Genomic DNA, 20,568 nt, shown 5'->3' with positions numbered 1-20,568 from the left:
AAATTGCCTTTCAGATGCTGCAGATGTTCCTGCTTTTCTATAGTGACACTTACAGTCCTCATTAGTGTTATAGGAAACAACTCTGCTGAGAAATCTAGGCTTTGCATCGTGGTATTCTCCTCTGAGACAAGGTGTATTTACTTTTCCTAATTATTGAACAGACATTAAATTAGTTTGAATTTCACATTTTTTTCTTCTTTACAAACAAGATGAAATTACGTTTTCAGGCAGCAGCTTGTAAAGCATGCCATTGCAAAGTGATTTAAAAAAAGTACAAAATAAATTAATAGAGAACTTGGTCTGAAATATTTCTCTTTCTGGGAGTGGTGAATGCTCTGGTTGTACTAGTCATCTGATTTGTTACTGACCAAAGACATTTTTTGAAAGGTCATCTTGAATGTTTTGTTTCAGTTGCTGTTGCTGGCACAAACCTTAAACCATTAATGTTGATCTCAGGGTGCAGAAGTGTGTCACGCCTGTTTATTGTCTTTGGTGCTTTGACCCAGTGTTAGAAGAGAAGGGAAACAAGAAGCTTTGCCTGGCATTTGCTCTGAAAATCGACTGTGTCCTTCCTCTTCCCAAACCCCATTAGGAAGCACTTATTTCATGCGGAGACAATACAATTAGCACAGACTTGACCCGTGTAGGTAGTTTATTTTGCAGCAAAATATTGACAACACAAAAAGCTGTGTTCTTGTAAATACCTGGGGGCTTTCACAGCAATGAAGTTTACCTTTTTAGTAGGTTAATGAAGGTCAAATAATTTACTAGTAGCAGTTTTCCTCAGTGATGCCAAGTGTCTTCAAAATAGCAACATGAGACCGTGATAGGAAATTCAGTGATCTTCATTACAGTGAAGGTTCTTTATTTCTATGAAATGCCTGGGAACAGTGTGTTTTACTGCTTACTGGTGTCCTCAATTGGTTAAGCTGAACAATGTGCTTTAGGTGGTGTGCCGAGATCCTTATACCTAAGAAACTGTGTTGAGTGTCTTTCAGATAAACTGTTCTGGGAAGCACAGAGATTAGTTGTGTTATTTGACATGTTGTGAGTGATAGATGAACAGAGGGACAAAGGCACATGAAGGAGAGATAAAGTTGGAAGACCATGTTTTAGTTGACAAGTGGTGGTACTGGATTATCTCCACTTGAAAGCGTAACTGTAGAATTGAGGAGAAATGATTGGGCTTTAGCTTTTGTTGTTACCTATCTTCTGTTGAAAGTTGTCCTAACAGAAACTCATAAATATTACCCAAATGATGAATGTTTTGGCATCATTTAGAAGCTGAAAGATTCTTTTGTGTAGATTATTGCAGTGATCATTCTCAGGTAGTGTGGCATGGCAGCAAGTAGACCAGTGGCCTCAACATCTTGCCTCACAGGGATCTTCATTCAGATCAACATGGAGATGGCATAAATCAGGCTTTTAAAGAGTTTTCAGGCTAATTTTCACATGGCCCTACTTTGAGAAGTGGGAGCCAGAAACACCTTTCTCTCTCTTGCTTGGTGCAGCAGAATGGTGTGTGTCTTTCCTTCACTTCTTCTGTCCCTTCTCTGAAGTTTGTTTTTTTTTTTCCTCCTCCCCTCTATCGAGTGACTATAAATAAAATGGTGAGTGTCAGCTATTAATTGCTTCATATCTTTGTTTCATGCAATTCATAGCTAAAACACTAAGGGATTTTTTTTTTACTTCATCAGAAATCACTGACGTTTCTTTTAAGTAGCATAATGTCTTTTCCCTCTTTGGAAGTGGAGTGCTGATTCAGAATTACTTTGGCAAGAAAAAAGCATTCAGCAAAAAAGCACCCCAGAAAATTAGGATCCTGAATTTTATTACCTGAGAAATTGAGGTACAAAACTCATGTTTTTCTTCATTCTGTTCCAGAATGTGCCAAACAAAAACATTACTCCTTGGTTCAGACCAGCTCTGAGTAGCAAGAAGAGATTTCCTGGTCTTGCAGATACTTTCTGACTATGTGTTCTGTTTCAGGCAGCTGCTTTTTCATGGAAGTTCTGTTAGTCACTGGAGCATGGAAGCTTTGTCAAGTGTAGTCTCAAAGATTGTTTTGTCTGTAGCTTTCTGGCCACTGAGGTGACGTGGAGAGCTTTATTCCTGCTTTTATGACACTTCCATAAGAAACTATTTGCTTTCCTCTTTTTGTGGCCTTTATTGAAAATGAATTAGTTCTATGATTTTGAAATACAGTCCTCTGCATCAGTTGGTTATGTGAGTGCTTGGTATAACAATATTATTGATGTCTCTGTGAATTAGAAAATGGAAACAAAGCTAGTTCTTTCTGAAACATGAATTTTCCCGCCTTCTAAATGAGCCTCCTTCAATGAACACATATTTATTTTTCTTTAGGCAGAGATAATCTCATTTGTGTCTGTTAAAACCAGTATTTTGCTTACGAAATTGTTTCTACACTGGAGAATCTGCTGTGTTTTGGTGTTCTTTAAAGAGACAAATTGTCTTTTTTCTTGTCTCAGTTTCCTCACTGTAGAATAAGTCTCATTTCTTTGTAAGAAACTTGGAGACCTACAAGTGGCAAGTACTAATTGCTGGTGATGAAAGAGATATTTATTTTTTTAGTGTGAACTTCTACCCTTTCTGCCTATATAAAGAAGGTGCTAGGGCTCCCCCAGAGTTTATCTTGTAAGGAAGGAAAACACCTTCACACACTGACACGGATGTTTGGATGCACCCTTACATCATACTGCTGCTTTTGCTAGAGACAAGTGTGTTTCAAGTACCCCTCATAAACTCAAGTGGAAAAGGTTCAATCTGGAATGAAGCCAAACAGTTCAAATATCCATCACTTATTCCACACACAAATTACGTGACTACTTTCCATGGGTTGCTGCTTTCACACACAGTCCACTGTTAAATTAATGACATTTCTTCTCTTTCTCAGTGATGAAGAAGTTTCAGGCTAGGATTTTCAAATGTATGACTTTCGAGATTCCAGAATCTGATTTGGCAGATGTGCAGAGCTTCTGTAAATGCGTCTGAAATTCGGAGTCATGCCAAGTACATGGTGTCTCCTTATGAGTTAAAAAAAAAAATAAAAATCCTTTTTTAAAATTTTTCCAAATTCTGGGGCAAGTGACTGAAATGTCTACATGATGATATATCATATATGTGATGCTGTAAAGGGATGGTGACAGAATCCCTGCTTGAAGCAGTTTAATCTTCACAGTCGGTCCATGTGCTGTTCTGCTTTGTTTGCTGGCTGAAACAGTTCCTTCTGGGAAGAATTCCTGGAGCTGAGACATGAGTATGCCTCTAATTTTCCCATCAATGGCAATTTTTCAAAGTAGTCACCAGTATATGTAAACGAATACTGTACTCACGTTGTGCAGTGCTCTGATAGCCACAGATCTTACTAACTCTGCTCAAGATTGTTTTAGTAGAGAACTCAGTTTGGTCTTCCAATCCTCACTAAGGCAGCTTTACTAAATACCCCACTTGCCATAGTTTACAGAGTATTCTTGTCTTTTTTTCCTTATTTTTTAAATCTGTGTTCGTGGTAATATGAGCTGGAGAAAAACAAAGGTGTGTGTGAGGGCATGTCTTTATTACAGCTAACAATTTTGGTTTATCAGCCTAAAAGGAAGTGGAAAAGAGTGTATTATTTAATCATTCCTTCCCCATCAGCTACAACGTGCAGAAGTTGCTTCTGCAAAACTTGAAGTGCACGTGTTCCAATAATTTCACTCCATTCTTTCTGCAAGTGCTCACAGAGACCACTTCTGGATTCTTGTTTTTAAATAAAATGTACTTTCTTGAGTTTGTGGGAATACTTTGATTTGTTCTAATATAAATATTATGAGAGTGTTTCTGCTATATTTTTGTGGGATTTTTTTGTTTCTTTTAAATTTCAGTTAATTGTGCTGAGTATTACATGCATGGCTCATGTTTCTTGTGAAGTCATGGAAAACCAAAGCAATTGGAACTCCGGAAAGAAGAGGCTCAGTTTTCTAGTTTAGGGGCCAACACCCTTCACAGAATCCCGACAACTTCCATTTGAAAAATTGAGACCCTTGATAAAGAAATTGCAGAGCATCACTTTTCCCCAAATGTATGCTCCTGCTTCACATTAAATTCATAGTGGCTTTCATCTCTTTCAATATGTTTGCATGTTTCCTTAAGAGAATTTGATGCTCTGTGCTTATAAGGTTTTTTTAAGTTTTCTTCTCCAATTACTGCATAAATATGGGTTATTTGTTTTTTTTCTAATATTCACCCAAGTTGCACTCTCTTTTTGTTACCTTCTTCTAACAAGAGGACTCCTGTTAGTTTCTGTGCAAGATTGATGGCCAGCTCTGCTCATCCTTGCAAAGTTTGTGCAGGCTGGCAAAAAATAGATCCTTTTTTGGTTGCTTTCTAGGTCACTTCTTGCATCTACTTCAGCCATGAGCAGGCATTGTAAGTAATCAATGAGCAATCAAGACTGGTATTCATTAAACTGGTAATTGTAGGTATTAGCAATGTGTATTTAACTTCAAGGTTTTTATAAATGATCAGAACTTGGTTGAGGATGTCTGAGATATTTTACATATCGTCCTTCTAATCACTGATTGATTTTTGCCAGCTATTCCTGTTTTCTAAGCTACTTCTCACTTGTGCAGTTCATATTTTTTTTGTAGTGAATAACGTCCTGTATTTATGCAGCACATAAAACAGTGGTCTTTTTTAATAACTATAGTTACTTCGCTTTCCATGACAGAATAAGAAACAAAAAGAAATAATGAATTTTTCAACAGTGTAACGTCAACTAAAAGCTTTAAAAAAAAAAACAAACAAAAAAAAAAACCCTGTTCTTGTGGAAGCTGCCCTTCATCTCCAGATGTTTAAAATTTTTTTATAGTAAAGAACATTTGAATTTCAATGCAGTGGGAAGATAAAATGAACACTTAATAAAACAAGTGCTTCTATACTTAGGAAAGACCCAGTTGTTATCAGTGGAAAATTCCAGGCACTGTTGCTTTTAACGTCATATTAAGTGGCACCTAGAAGTGTTTTGTGTTCATAACATTTGCCAGAATATAAATGGAAAGGATTTATGACAAAAATAATATTGGTGTTGCATGGAGTATGAAGGAACATTATAACAAGACATAAAAGCAAGCGAAGTGTGGTTGTTCAGGGAAAGATAAGCAGAAGAGGGTGTATCATTATCCCGTGTGCAGCTCCGGGAGTGCGGCTTTCACCCTTCAGGAGCATAGTAGCTTAAGGGACAGAGATGAGAGGGTCACGAAAGTCAGGGAGGAGGACTGCTGAGTGGCTGCAGCCCCTTCTAGGAGGACAACTCCTTTGTTGTTGGAGGCTTTTGCGCTGAACTATCAGGGATGCTAGAGGGAATAAAATCTTGCCAGTTAAGCAGTGACAAGAATTCCAGTTCCCTACCCTTACAAATCCCCTGCTATATTTCTGCTTTATTCAGGATCCCCTGCTGAATGCAGATTCTGAACGCATAAGGATCTTACACGTGCAGTCTCTGACTGTAGGCTAGGACTGTGCTGCTGGTCCTGCGGGTGCTATTGTAATTCATAGAGCCAACACAGGTAGGGCTATCTTGAAAAATAATAAAGTTCAGGAGGCTTTTGGTTTTATTCTGTTATGCCATCTTCCTGTGCAAGTTCCTTTTCTTGAACTGATTGCTTATCTAAACACCAGGTCTTGGCCAGTAACTTAACAATGTCATAGCAACTGTATAATAGAGCTTTTTTCAGAAGCTTAGAAAATACTCAGTCTATACACTTTTGAAGGGTTTGGCAGTGCCTGGAGTTGAGATAATTCAGCTTGTGGCCATGTTCATACTAATCCAGCACAAAGCTGTGCCACTGCAAAATGTGTTGTCTTGTACACTGCTTTCCCACTTAAGAGTGTATGTCAGTGCTAGATCTCACATGGCCTTGTGCAATAAATCTGATAAGACTCTGACTGAGATGCAAATAACCTTCACGTGTGAGGGATGGAGGGAAGAGGGTAGGACTGGGGCTGTCAGCGGGGAGCTGAAAGGTATGAATGTTTGAAGTGGTGAGAAGAGGCAGGAGAACAGGCCCCCCTCCCTTTGATAGCAGTCTACCTTTATGCCACATTTAAGTGATCATGCGGTTGCTATCAAAACCCTGTAACTATGCCATTAGTAAAAAAAAAAAAATCTCAGCTTTTTATTTATTTAAATTTTTTTTCTTCCATGGTGAATAGCTACCTGACCTTAGCCTTTGTTTTCTCCCATCTCTTGTCGTATCCCAGCAACCATGTACTTGCTATGCTTTGCTCTTAACTCATTTGTAAACTGTTGTGCAAAGGGACCATGTCTTCCTCCCTTGTTGTGATTATCAGACCTGACCTTGATGAAGTTTTGAAGCCTCAGCTGCAGTATAAACAATGTTGGGGTAGCAGTAAATATACAAATAACAGAAACTTGCAGGACTGTCAGATTCCCCCCAGGTTTATGAGAGTCAAACCTGTGAGGTCTGAATTAAACATGTTGCCCTGTGTGCAATGAGGATTTCATTTGTGAAGGAAGTTTGAACAAATATGCTAGTAAAAGTGTAATAACTAGAGGGGGTGCTGCCTTTAGGAGGCATGTGAATGCTATTACTGGTTATTCTTTGCCATTTTGAAATCGTTCTACTTTCTCCAAGTTTATGATGATAGTGGTGGTGTCTGTAAATAGAATTAGAATTTAAATTTTTTTATTGGAAAAGCTTTAAAGAGTCATACAACAGATGTAGCATCCATGCAGTTCAGCTCTGACTATCTTTGAGGTGATCCCTTTTAAAATTAATTTTTATTCTTGAATTTTTGTCTACGAGGTTGGTGCCTAACTGTGATTATTCTACTCTTGGTGTAGTGTAGTCAGTGTGTTGTTAGTCACATTAATGCATAATTTAACCCTAACTCAAAGGAAATCCTAATGTGTCATGAAGTAAATACTGGCTTGCCCTTTAATTGCTAAACTTCATCCAGTGCAGATTCTAAAATCTTAAAATTTGTATCTTCTCTCAGTTGTTTGTGATATACTTCTGCTACTTTTCTCCATCTCTTTAGCTGGTTGAAGGGTTTTTTGTTATTCTTTGCTGGTTTTTGTTTATTTGTTTTCTGCTGATACTCTTATCCCAGATTTCCATGTCTCAATTTTAATTCCCTCAACCTTAGTTTACTCTCAATGTAGGAAACAAGGTATTTGCTGTCTAATTTCATGTCTCTTCAGCCTTTGTGATATTTAGGTCTCTTTTCATAAAACACTCTTTTTAAGCTTTTTAGCCATGAAAGTTTCTCTTCTTTGGTCATGTTTTACTGTTTCAGTGACTTTCTGGTTCCTTGCACTGTTCTACCAGGCATATTCTTGCAACTGGGTTTACGCCAGAGCTGTTTCCAGTCACTGCTTTATCCTTTCCCTCATCCCCTTTTTCTGTAACCCAGCATCCCATATACAGGCAATCTTGACTTGCATTAAGCTGATTTTCAGGCAGGTTAAATCGTCAACTCCTGACAAGTGTATTTTCCCTGTTAGTTTTGGTCTCTTTTATATTAGCTACTTTGCAGGCTGCGTGTCTGTATAAAGTATGTGTTTGGGTTTTTTTTTCCAAGCCTTATTGATTTTTATTTTGCTTTTGGCAGTGCTAACCTCTCTACAATACACCTGTATTTCTGAGTACCTCACCATTTGATGGTGTTTCAATTTTGATTTTAATGATGTTTTCCACATTAAAGAAATTCCCCAAAGATCACTACGTGAACCATGCCTGGAATAAAAGTGCAAGGGCATGATTAGATGTTCTTTCCCCCATGACCACTGGAAATTTGTGAAAGCATAGGCAAAATGTGATACAGTCTAGGTGTTGCTTGCCAAGAATTGTAGTGATTATATCCTGCTGAGCAGAATCACTATCTTCCCTAAAAGGCAAAGATGGAACAGAGTAGAGCAGTAGGTAGGTGGTGGTGAGATACAGATACTGCAGTTTAGGAATTCTTGTCTGTAGTCTTTTTTCTACCCAGCTCAGAATCTGTTACAGAATCCTGTGGAGGATTCAGCTTTGTAGCTGTTTTTCTAGTGCATTTCTGCAGGGCACAGCCTTTCTGTATAAATCATTCCTTAAAATTCAGGCCTTATTCCATGGTTGCAGCCTTCTATTGCTTTTCCTGCATAACTGGCACCATCCCTGTCATGTTTCACCTGCTAAAGGATGAATGGTCTTTTGGGATTGTTTAAATTATGGGAGCTGTTCTGAGCTGAAAGGTTCAGCCTGATGTTAGGAAGAAGTCTGTATGGGGTAGAAGGGATGGGTAAATCCTTTTTCTTTACCCAGGATGGGGAGCAGTTACAGAACTCCTCAGTGGCTGCTGCTCTGTCTGTGCAGATTTAAACCTTTCCCCATCAGAGGTGACCCAGAGGCAGGAGGCATCTCTGTGACGAGAGTGCATTTGGGCTTGCTGCTGCCACATCCACCTCTTTCTCCAAGTTATCTATCTTGTTATGTCCCTGAGGAACAGCCTGAGGGGTCACCCGTATTTGTTTCCACAAGTGTCAGTCAAAAAAGGAATCCTTAGCTTCTGCTAACATTGTTTGTATTGATTCTCTGCCTTGGATTAGCTGTGGATGCAAGGAATTCTCTTTCTGTTGAGCAACACCTGTAAAATGCAGCAAGAGAAGAATGATCCCTATGGACAGGAGTTTATGATAGTGTAGGGCAGTGTAAGCAGCTGTCCAGAAGGGATCACTCACCTGGCATAATTCCTGGTTCTCTGCTAGTTGTTAGTAATGGACTGTGAAAATTTACAGTTGAGTATGAACAGCACTAAATTATTTAAGGTGCAGCTTTCATGAAAAAACTCTTTCAAATCCATTGGCGGGTTTTTGTGGGGTTTTTTTTGAGATTAAATATTGACATTTTTGGACTTCACCTTTACTTTGTGGTGTAGTAAATGACACCATTTGACATGGTACATTGTGTTACACATGGAATGCTGGGATACTCTGCATGCTGAGACACTGATCTGCTTCAGGCAGAAACTATGGGCATGTTTGAGAAGATAATTTTAATTAGCACAATTAAGAACCCAGCCATATTTGATCTGAGTTGCCTAAATATTGTTACACTCTGTCCTCAGAAAAATTATTTTTCCATAGATAATAAGCATGAAACTATCAATCAGCAATGTCTGTTCCAGCACTAAGTATTTGCATCTAGAGTAGCTACAGCAAAGATTTCTTATTTTATTTTTTTCCCCAGCAGCTGACTTTGCCTCAGCAGTGCCTTGAGGGTTTGCCAAGCCTTTGTCACAAAACAAGCTAGTGAGGACCTTTGGATGTCACTGTGCAAAGGATACCATTCTAACTGCACACATGTTCTCAGGACAAGGCTGATACCCTCAGAAGAGGTGCCAGCTGACAAAAATAGTCGTATTTTGTGGGACAGATAGAAAAGAATGCTGTGTCTTTCCAGATGGTATTTTGTTTTGTAGTTGTGGATGATTCAAGTTAAGGGCTTGGAGTTGTGGATGGCTTTCTAAATATGACTCCTGGAAGTGTATCTGGTCTCACTATTTGGTTTGATATCCTTAAGGAGACAAGATATTCAAACGTAAGCAGAGTGCCTGTGTGTTACCACACAATTCAAAGCAGCTAGAAAGCTGTTGTAGTAGTCAACACCATGTGCTCATAAATGAGTGAAGTGTCTTGTTATTTTGGGGAAGTGCTAAGAAGTATTTTTAGTATATTCTTTTTTTTTTCTTAATAAGATGAAACATGGTATCAGAATCAAACATTTTTGTTTCTGTTTTCATTTGTTCAGAGTGAAAAATTGAAGCAAACAATTATAATACAAAATAGTATATATTTTTTGTTGTTGCTACATATGTTTATACAGCACATATATACTCCATGGGATTTGGTATATTCCAAAGTTAAAGCATCTCAGTTAATCATCTACAGAGTCCTTTATGTTTTAGATTTAATAAAAACCCCAAACTAACACACTATTGTTTACATATAATTCACAAAATATTACTCTGTTCCTAACTTTGCAAAACTCATTGCATTGCTTTTCAGCATCTATAATATTTAATTTACTTGTGTAATTACTTACTGTACCAAATTTGAAGGGTTTTTTTCCGACTTCAGTGCGAATTATTGTTTGCAGAGTTGCTAGATTGAAATAAGGGGTTTGCATTGAAGAATTCTCCTAGAGAAACCACCAGTGGTTTCCAGAATGTCTTCACTTAAGATAGGTTTGTATTTAAAGTGTTGTGTTTAATCTCTTCGTTTTTATAGTTCGTTCTTAAAGTGAAAATTCATCACGTTCAATAAATTTATTTGGCTTTATAATATATTTCCTATTCATCATGTCAAATGCTTGTGAGTTTTCTTTTGAGTAAAGAAAGAAATTCTGGCTCTGAAGAGTCAAGCTCTAATCCCAGCTTCAATAAGGACTGTTTCTCTCTTTTTTTTTTGACTGTAGTATAATGGTGTTCAGGTGGATGTAGGAAAGCATTCATCAGCACTGTAGTGGGAAAAGCAAAGGAAAAAAAACTCATAACACAGAGTCCAGTGATAGTTCCTGATGTTGTCACTTTATACTGCATGACATGGCATGGGTGACTGAGAGGCTTTCACTGGAATACATTTGTGCTGGTGCCTCTCAATTCAGCCAGTCATATGTATAACTAATACAGAACAGTATGTGACAATCCCAAGGTATCCTATGTGTGAGCACCAAAGATGACTTTGACGTGGTGTAGTCTGGATGGAGCAACCTAGGCAAAATAAACTTTAGATTCCTTAAGCCATAAAGACTCTACATATGTGTTACTCACAGGAAGAATCATGACTAGGTATCTTTCCTGAGTTTTATTAGATCACTGCCCAAACAAAAACCAAAAATATTGTATTACCAGTTTAGATTTTGTTTTTAATTTGCATTAATTGGCTGCAGTATTTAATGTGTAGAACTGTTGATGGTTTTTGTGGTTGGTTTTTGTTAGTTTGTTTTTTTAATCATCCATAACTCTTCTTACTATTGAAGCTATCCAGTTTGTTGAGTAAAGGAAAAATTCACTGAAGGAGATAAATTGGACCTGGGGGAATGGGGGGTGAGGTGGGTGTGTAGCAGTCTTGAAAGATTTTTAGAAATGGTAAGTCTTGTCATCTTATCTGGTTTTAGGTTATAAATTAAAGGAGAATAAATGTGCAGAAACATCAGTGGGCAAGCTAGGGATTGATCTGAACTAGACTGAATGGGAATAAATATTTTTTTAAGTTACAGAGGAGTTTATAGTTGTGAGGAATTGGCTCCAAATTCTACTACCTCATGGTATTGGGGTTTAAGCAATGAGTTCTTTCATTTAGTGTTATAATTCACAGTAAAACTTTGACAAGAAACATGTGTTGTTTCTTGAGTGCTTGGCAATTGTTTAACCTACTTTAATTGTTGATCATATATCTTGGTCTTAATGCAGTTTGTTGTAATTTCAGATGAAATTTAAAACACTGTGGGAGCTATAAAGAAAAAATAGCCTGAAGTCCTTTTTATTCTTTTTTTTAAATAACCATGTTTCCACTTTTTTTCCTTCTGCTCTTTTTTGAAAACATGGAAAGACAGCATTGTCCAAGATGCCTCTCAGATAATAAAAAGACTACTTGATTTAGTGATTAAAAAAACTAGTGAAAGATTAAATGATACTTCGTGGCAGCTGATGCTGGGGTCCCTCTGTTTCATCTCAGAAGCTCTAGTTTAAACCTTCCCTTATGTGAATTCCTGATGCAGATATTTGTAATAAATTTGTAATAAATGCTTTCTTGATTAAACACCCAGTTAGTTTTTTACTTTTCTTCCAAACCATGATGTTTTTAGCTCATATTCAATTCAGTTGTTGCCCTCAGTTTGTTGCAAGACATGAAGCTTGGCTTTTGTGAGAATTATTAGAAAGCCTGAAACCTGTAGCTTGTGAAAGTTTTATTCTCTTACAATTTAGCCAGAATTATATTCCTATGTTCCATGTTTTAAAGTGCACACATCAAGTCAAGGGAAGTTTCTCTCTGTACACCTACATTACAGGAGGGAGTTGAACGGTGTGGTGGCAACTGTTACCTGCTGTTACCAGAGGGTCTGAAGTTACCAAGCCCTGTTGTTTGAAGCACCACAAGGATTGCAGCAGGATATGAACATTTTGTGGTCTTCCTCTTGATGATGTAGTTAATTCTAAATGAGCTTTTCATTCCAAACTGCTTTCAGAGCTGTGAATTGTTTAGTAGAGAAAAGATAGAATCAGTGACACTGGGCTGAAGTTTGTTTCCAAAAACTTGTTTATAAGTGCAGTTGTTTTATAAAAAGCAAATCTGAATTAAAACTGCAGAACTGTGCTTAGATTCCTGTAAGAGCAAACCACTTTGTGAATGCCATAATATGTAGGACATTATTTACTTTCACTGTTAGGGGCTAATCCTATAATTATTTTTTGCAGGTTTCACCTGGAACATCTCGTTCAAATTATCCAGCTACCAGCTATCAGGACTCCAGCAACTGGGAATCTCTAATGAAAATCAAAGAAGGGCTGCTAAGACAGAAGGAGTTTGTGATTGATAGGTAAGTACTCAGCTGCATTAATGAGATTCCACTAAGTAAAAGCTACAGTGTAAAAGCTGGCTTTCAGAAAAGCTATTTACTCAGTAAAGTTCTTAGGTTTCAGTCCAGCCAGCATATATGCACAAATACATTGGAGCTAATCCTGCTAGGAGAGAAAACTGGCAGATTTCCTGAAGTCTTACACAAAGTTGGAAGTGTATTTAGGAGGTTTAATACCTCTGGAGTGGAAAAGGACCAGTAAGCCTAACAGCCGCTTCTACTGTCAGGTTCCTCTCTTAGCTTCTTACCAGGCTACAGGTTTGTATAGGATGTTTTTCTGCCTGTAAGTTCTTTGAAGTGACTTGAAAGATGAAAATTGGTCAGCTGCATTGTGCTGCTTTTCTTTTCCATCACATGTACAGAAATGCAATATATTTGAAGCCAGTTGATAAAGCTTTGAGAAATTGGCCTTTGTAGTATTATTCAGCAATAAAATCCTATTGAAATCCTCATACAGACTGTTCAGATAAAAAAATACTAAATCCAGAATCTTTATGTCAATAAATACATAAGTTCTTATTAAAATTGCTATTAATCTGAATGGGCCTTAAATAGCAGCTCACTGCTGTTAAGTTTCTTGTACCAGGAGGATTATGCTTGGGCAATTATGCTATTGCAGTGGTTGAAGGTGTTTCTGTCCCTTAGCACTCTGTCCAGTACCTGTGGTGGCATTTCAGCCATGGAAGTTGGCATCAGGTTCCCCAATTTGATGTAGGATGTTAATGTGCTGCTGCAGCAAAGATGGCACTCAGTTGGGATCTGAGGCATGGGCTCACCATCCCACTCTGCTAGCTCTCCTGCGGAGGTGGTGATCTCCCAAGGGGGTCAGAAGTTAAAAGGGAAACATCTTTAGCTGTTGTTTACATCTCCTCTGTCAGAGCCTTTTGATCAGCTGCTCAAAGGCCATCTAAATTAGTGTTTTTTCCAGGCTTGCTATATCAGTAGTAATGCTGCAGTAGCAAACCTGCAGCCCACCTCCTGGGGCCCAAGCTGTCAAGGGTTTTTGTGAGTACATTGCTCATGATGGCTGGGGTGGTCTTCAGTGCCTCTGCTGGGTTTACCATCCTGTGCACTCTGCATGAAGGCTTGTTAAACACTGGCAGCTAAAAATGTAGTTGGTGTTGCTCTTCTGATGCTCAAAGTGTGTTTACAGTCAAGGGAGAAGTTTCTGAAATGACTGTTTGTAACCTGGCTGCCTGCTAATGTTACCTGATAGTGTCCATGTGGAGGAAGAAAAGCTATTTCTTCATACCCAGTGATGGTATGCTGCTTCTTTTTTTGCACAAGTAATTTCTTTTTTGTGACTTAATGATAATGTATACAGTTCTTTCAGGATTTCTCACCACAAGTCAGTTTAGCTAATTTCATTCAGCTGAAAAGGAAAAAATACATTTTGGAAGCTATTGAAATGGAACAGACCACTTAGTGATGTTATATATACAAGTAGATACTTGGTGTTGTAATTTGTAATAATGCAGTGTAACAGTAAATCACAGAACACACTCTTCTTGGAATATTGAATTTCCATTTGAGCAAAATATTTGCCTGAAAAGGTATTTTAAAATGAAATAGAAACATCAATGGATTTGTATTTGTAAGATTAGTGCAAATTGATGTTGCATATTTACAAAGTTTTTACAATAGATTGTTTAATTTGTATTTTTTTAAGAAGAGGTAGTGCTTTCTGTGATAAATAAAAATACTTTTGGTTTCACTCATGAAGAAAATGGTACATATCTGCTGTGCAAAAACCTTGAAATAGAACTAAGGCTTAAATGTGAAAACTACCTTTCTTCAAGGCACAAAGCAGCATTAAGTGAAAATGTGGTATTACCTATATTTACCACATGGGAACACAAGGCCTTCTTGCACTGAGCTTCAGAATGGTGTTTGAGAGTAAACCTAAGTATTCCAGCTCTTGTTCTTCCTGAGCTTAATTTAAACTTCTTTTCAGAGTTTTAATTTCTTTGGGAATAATGACCTAAAATTTTAAAAACATGTAAGTTTGCTAATGTGTAGTTAATTCAACATGGTGATAGTTAAATTACAGAATTTATGCTTTGGGGAAATGGAGAAGAAAGTAATTTGTTGACAGAGGTTAGGTAGTAGGTATTTGCTGAGAGGGCTCTTTGTTCATGTGGTTTTCATGGAGTTTTACAAGATGTAGTCTCCTTAAGTTGCATGCTGAATTTACAGACCAGTGGTTGAGGGTACAGAAGCTCAGGAGAGATGGGTTAACCTCCTGCTGCCTGGTAGCCAGAGGAGCAGGACAACAGCTGGCACAGTGCTCCAGACCCAGCTGTTTGCTGCTGGCAAGTACAAGGAACAGCTGGATGAAAAGAGGCACACCAGGAACACCTCCCTCTTGCCTTTTTCGAGCCTCCCTTTCACCCACAGAGTCAACCTTGTTTTTTTAAGGTTAAACAGTCTTTTGTTGGGAATTGTACTGGTGTCCCACTTATCAAGGAGGTGGAGGTGATTAACATCACACGCCTCGTTCTGCATAGTGGTGATTAAATCTGTTGATAAGTAGGAAATGGATGCTCTGTACAGGTAGTATCTTTAGGCTGTTGTAACTTTATCTTGTTAAAAAAGGGAGGAAGGGCAGAAGAAGAAAAGTGAAACATGCTGCCTGCTTCCCTTCTTTCCACACAAAGATAAAAAGGAAAAAAAAATTCAGGCCTTCCAGATTTGATTATTAAATATCCTTGTTTTGCATTGGAAATCTACCAGATAGGAATAGTTGCAAGTAAGTTTCCAACAGTTGCAAAAACAATTCAAGGAGTAAGGCTTAACAGTGTGACTCATGATGTTTGGATACTTTGGTTTGTCACTAGAAATGCAAACATTTTTAAGTTTTTAAAATCCCAAACAGCCACTTGAGCCTGAGAATAGAACAAGTACCTTGATTTTGATCTGTATGCTGAGTTGAACAGGAGATTTAATAATAGATAAATTAAATTGATGTATTTTGTGTCGTCTGTTCAGCATTTGCTTAAGTAGTACACAGCATAAATGAGTGGATTTAAAAGAGGTTTTGGTTTACTTTTTAAAACTATTCTAGGAGTTACTGCTAATTTAATAAATAGAAACCTGAAATGTTTTTTAAGTCTACTGTTAAGAAAATGAGGGGAAGACTGTGCTTTCAGAAAGTGAAAACGTGATGTAAGGAAGCAAGCCTGCTCTGTGTGTGGCACTTCTTAAAGGCATCTCATGTTTTCTCCTCATAAAAACTGTTAGTACAGGCCGTGAATGAGGACTTAAGGATTTAGTCTGTAAGAGGAAATCTGCTGCTGTAGCACTTATTACTGTCACCTGCTATACGAAGTAATTGGATTATATCATTGCCTTGGCAGCTTAGTATGTAACACTGCATTATATTTAGCACCAGAGGGAGCCAACAGTGTTCATATTGGTTTAGAAAATTACAGCATCACATTTTAATTCTTCATGTTGCTCCTCTGTTCAGTACTGTAACACCACTGAAATTATTGATTGGTGCAATGCTGAGTGTCTCCTGAAGCTGACCTGCCACTGTAGATGTCTCTAGTGTGGTCCTGGCAGAGTTTGTGTGGCAGGGGCTGCATCTAGCAGGTATGTGAATAAATGCCAAATATCTGGACATATGACACAAGCTGCTGAGAATAACACTGTGCATGCAGTGTTCTATTGCAGACAGCATAAGAGCATTTGAACAGCTTTTTAAGGAAGGGTAGATTTGGATGTACATTTTTAGTGAAGAGCTGTTATCCCTCAGCACATAACAACATGTACATTCTTAAAACAGTTGCTAAATCATTAATCTTTAAATCCATATCTGAATTAGGATTAGATGTTTTCACTGAGACAAGACTTTGCCTTGTATCAAATTGTCTTGACTTCAGCAGATGACATCAAAATCTATGTGCTCTGATAGTGCTCATTTTAATGCTAGTATAAAACCGTAGTTATTTTAATTTTGATTGGCTTGTTAAAATCTGCAGCATCAGCATATCCACTTGAGTGATGATTTGATGCCATTTTTGAGGAACCTGAAACTTTATACCGCCCATGTGGTGAGTGCATGTGTGTATAACAGGGAGTCCTGTGCAGGGAGTGGGGCTGCAAGGAACCTCCTCAGAATGCTTTCCTGTGTAATAAAAGTGTGCTTTGCTTCCAATAAAAGTGTGAAAAAGATGCATTTATCTTTTTCCAATATCAACAGCCACCCAGGTAACTTGTGGATGTGACTTTGTATTTCTTGAGCTGCTGCAGAAGGTTTTGTTAAAGAGTAATTATTTTAGCTGTTTTAAAAGGTCACTTTGTCAGTCGTGAATGCTAGTAACATTGATGAAATTAGTTTTCATCTAATAACTTAAATCTTGGCAATGATGAAAGGATGTAGGGCTAGAAGGGACCTATTTAACCTGACTGCCAGGCCCTAGGGAAAGCAAGAAGTGGTGCTGTCACTAGATGCTTACACTATTGGTATCTGCAATGCCAGGTATTCTACAGCCTTTCTGGATTGGGCAGTTTGGTGATTGATTACCTCATACATTAGAAAATTTTTCTTAATATGACTTAGTCTTCCCTCCTAGGTAATGTTTTCTAGTAATCAAGTAGTTTTCGTTATTCTTTGAGATCTCTCCAGCTGGTGAGCAGATCTTCCCTGGAGTGTCCAAACTGGCCCTTGAGGCCTCCCTCAGGCTGAACACTTCTTTCACTGGCCATGGTTGTATAGTGTTTGCTTTTTGTGGTACAGCATTGGGGAGTTTAGTCAGCTGCAATCCCAGGCACTTCTCTACGGAACTGGTGCTAAACCATTTTGTATTCCATAGATTTAAATATTTTTAGGAAATTCTAGTATTTGGCAGAGAGCTGCAGGAGGAGGTGCAAGAGTTGTTCTGTATTTGTCCTGTCAGGAGACTGAAGAAGTTGAAGAGCTTCCAACGTGGGAAGGAGAGTGCAGTCTTCTCTCCGAAGTGACGTTTGTGTCTGTGTCCCCCTCATTCCTCGCTCTCTTGATTAAGTAGCCCAAGGCTGTTGAGAAAGCACTCAAAAGTGATGCCGGTGCTCTTGCCTGCCTTGCTTCAGCACTAGCTCAAGTCCTGTGGGTCAGGCAAGCATTTCAAACTTTATGTGATTCAGAAAAGTCATTCAAAAATACCATGAAAAAGCAATCCATCCAGATCAGAAATCATGTCTTGACTCCCAAAGAGAGTTTCCATCTTCCCTTCATGGTAAACTCTGCTCTGACTGGAAGAAAGGTTCACTTAGAACATTTTCGCAAAAAAAGGAGACTTTATTGCATAGGAAATTTGAAATCTTTTCTCATGAGTTTTGCTGATGTTAGAACATTTTCGCAAAAAAAGGAGACTTTATTGCATAGGAAATTTGAAATCTTTTCTCATGAGTTTTGCTGATGTTAGTGTTCTTTGGCATTATCTTCTGAATTCCGGAAAACGTATTCACATTGTTTTTAGGACTGTGTGTACTAAGGATCTCTTTCCCTATCAGTACTCTGCACATTTGGACTTCTGGTCCCAAGGGATTGTACCTCTAAAACAAAGGGATATAAACAGTTGTGTCCAACTTCTTAAGCTACAAAATAAAGCAGGGTACTTCCAGCTGCAGTATGGAATTAATTATATCTGTCATACAGAGGGATCCATGTTGTATTTTACTTTATGTCCTGATTCTGAAGAAATCTGCTCAGACATTTTCACCTAAAGCAGCAAATTCTTGCTAACTTGTGACTTTTGAAGGTAAGCATCAATTGTAATTTGTTTTCTTAAAAAGGTAGTGTTGTTTGAAGATACTGATACTTCTTGACTTGGAGTATAGGACTTCAGCTTGTGCTAATTTAAAAATTAAAGTTAAGAAGAATAACTTAGAAGTTGGGAAGGGAGCAAAGTGCTTCTCTGGCAGATGTGGGTTTCTAAAGGCTCTTTCATGTTAGAGTAAGTAAGGAGTAAGATGGGCTTGTGGAGAATGGGTGAGCTGGTCCAAGATCCAAGAAATACGGTTTATTTCCAGACAAATGGACACGTGAGTGTCTGTGTAAGCATGTGTCCACACTTGTCCTGCGTGAATGTGAGAAAATTATGTGAATGTCAGTTATGTCATGCAAATATTTTTGAGACTTAAGGAGAAGCAGTTTGTGTATTAAGCAGTTTGTTAGTGCTGGTCTCTGAAGACAGTCCAGGCTTGTCGACATTGAGTTAATTGCCGTTCTGTGCTGTCCCACATCCTCTGTGCTGACTTGAGTTTTCAAAGGGGATTGTTTGAGCTAAAGGTCAGAACTGCAATTGAATCAAAATAGAGACCTTCCCCCTCTTCCCATTGATACTTCATTGTTATGGCTCTAGCCTTCTTTTTGCTCATTTCAATAGATTTAGTTAGGGTCAAGTGGTATCAGAAGTGTTCCTATGAATTCTAGACAGCTTTGAAAGTAGAGTCACAGGATGAGGGGATTACGAATGGAAGTACCTGTGGCAGGCAGAAAGACAGATAAAGAATACTACTGTCTTTAAATGCCAAGGAAATACTTACACAGAATCAGTATCTTTGGTAGCCTACTCTCTAGTGTTGGGATTTCATGTAGGGGTCATAGTTGGTAGTTCTGGGAAAGGCAGAATGGAATGGTACAATCTGCCATGACAGAATTTTAACTTTTCGTGCCTAACAAAATATCATTGATCTGAAGAAGTGAAACATGGCTGAAGCCTTGAAATTTTATTTACAAAAATAAAGACTGTTCAAGGTAATGGAAGAAAAGGGAGTAAAATGCATGTTTATAAGACCTGGAAGTAAGCCAAAGTCATTACTTTGTGAAAATAATAGGGCTTTCCATAAATAATCTAACTAGAATGTAAATAGCTAACATGTGGGAGCTGGGATGTATAAGCTGGTTGGGGAGGCCATAGAGCAAGCATGTAGTCACCACTTCAGTCTTGTGTGTTGGGTAACCTGTTACTTCTGCTGAGCCCCCTCAGAAAGAATGTACTTCTGAGAAGCACAGGGAGGTTTTGATCTCAGGTTATTTATAAATTATGGCTGGAGGTTCAAAAAAGGGGGTGAAAAGGCATAGTCCAGTGTATCAGTGAAATTAAAAAAAAAAAAATTAAAATATAGCAAGCAAGTAGCTTGTAAAGGAAGAAAAAAAAAATCATTACACCTGAAGAAAAAGATAAGATGTCTTCAGTGCAGCACTCTTCTGTGGGTAACTGCAACAGTCTTCTGTGTACCCACATGGTCTTTGCCTTCCTTGAGAGGAGTTTGCATTCTATTTTTGTCTGTTTGTTTCTGCTCTGCCGCCCCCAGTTTCTGGAAATAATATTACACCTTGAGGGACAACTGGAAAGATATGTGTCAAAAGTCTTTGTGAAAACAGTGTTACTAGTCTCTTGTTTGTATTAATTGATTGGATAGAATATTTACAGTTTATGCATCTTTGAATGCCATTCAGTTCTGGAAGATCAATTTAAATAAGGAACACTAAAATGTCCCTTCCAAAAGGATGGATTTTATTCCTGCCTTTTCTGATTTCTTTTAATTTTTTAACTTTTATTTATTTTCTTTTTAAGCAAAATTGTCAGCTCTGAGTCCCTTTGGTGGGTTGATGACTTTGGATTAGGGTATTGCCTCCTATTCTCTGCTACTTTAGTGTAAAGCGAAACAATGTGTCAAGACAGACACTTTAAGTAACATACTGGTTTTTGCAATTGGACAGGGGGGCTGAAGGAAACCATGTGAAAAGTGCCATGACTCACACAGTACACCAGCAACTCTTCCTTTGCTGTCAACATAAAATTCTAGCACTCACTTATGGGGTAAAAATAAGGAAGTCCTGAAGGAAAGCAGTTTCCATGGTACCTGGGTACAGTAGTTTCACTAAACCCAGATGTGTGAGCTGGGATCTGGTTTCTGTGCCCTGAAGTCCGAAGGCTGG

General features: G+C 38.1%; 1 protein-coding gene across 1 annotated transcript in view; it reads left to right on the top strand.

Moving 5' to 3' along the window:
- Window positions 1–20,568, top strand: part of CEP85L (centrosomal protein 85 like) — a 102,318-nt gene that overhangs the window by 66,740 nt on the left and 15,010 nt on the right. Inside the window, exon 4 of the mRNA XM_062488757.1 lies at window positions 12,478–12,599. Coding sequence (XP_062344741.1) covers window positions 12,478–12,599 — 122 coding nt within the window. The remainder of the gene's footprint in view (window positions 1–12,477; window positions 12,600–20,568) is intronic.

This window comes from Cinclus cinclus, chromosome 3, assembly GCF_963662255.1.
Source record: "Cinclus cinclus chromosome 3, bCinCin1.1, whole genome shotgun sequence".
Classification (NCBI taxonomy): Eukaryota; Metazoa; Chordata; class Aves; order Passeriformes; family Cinclidae; genus Cinclus; species Cinclus cinclus.
The sequence above is the reverse complement of the archived record's forward strand: the minus strand, read 5'-3'. Positions and strand labels throughout refer to the sequence as shown.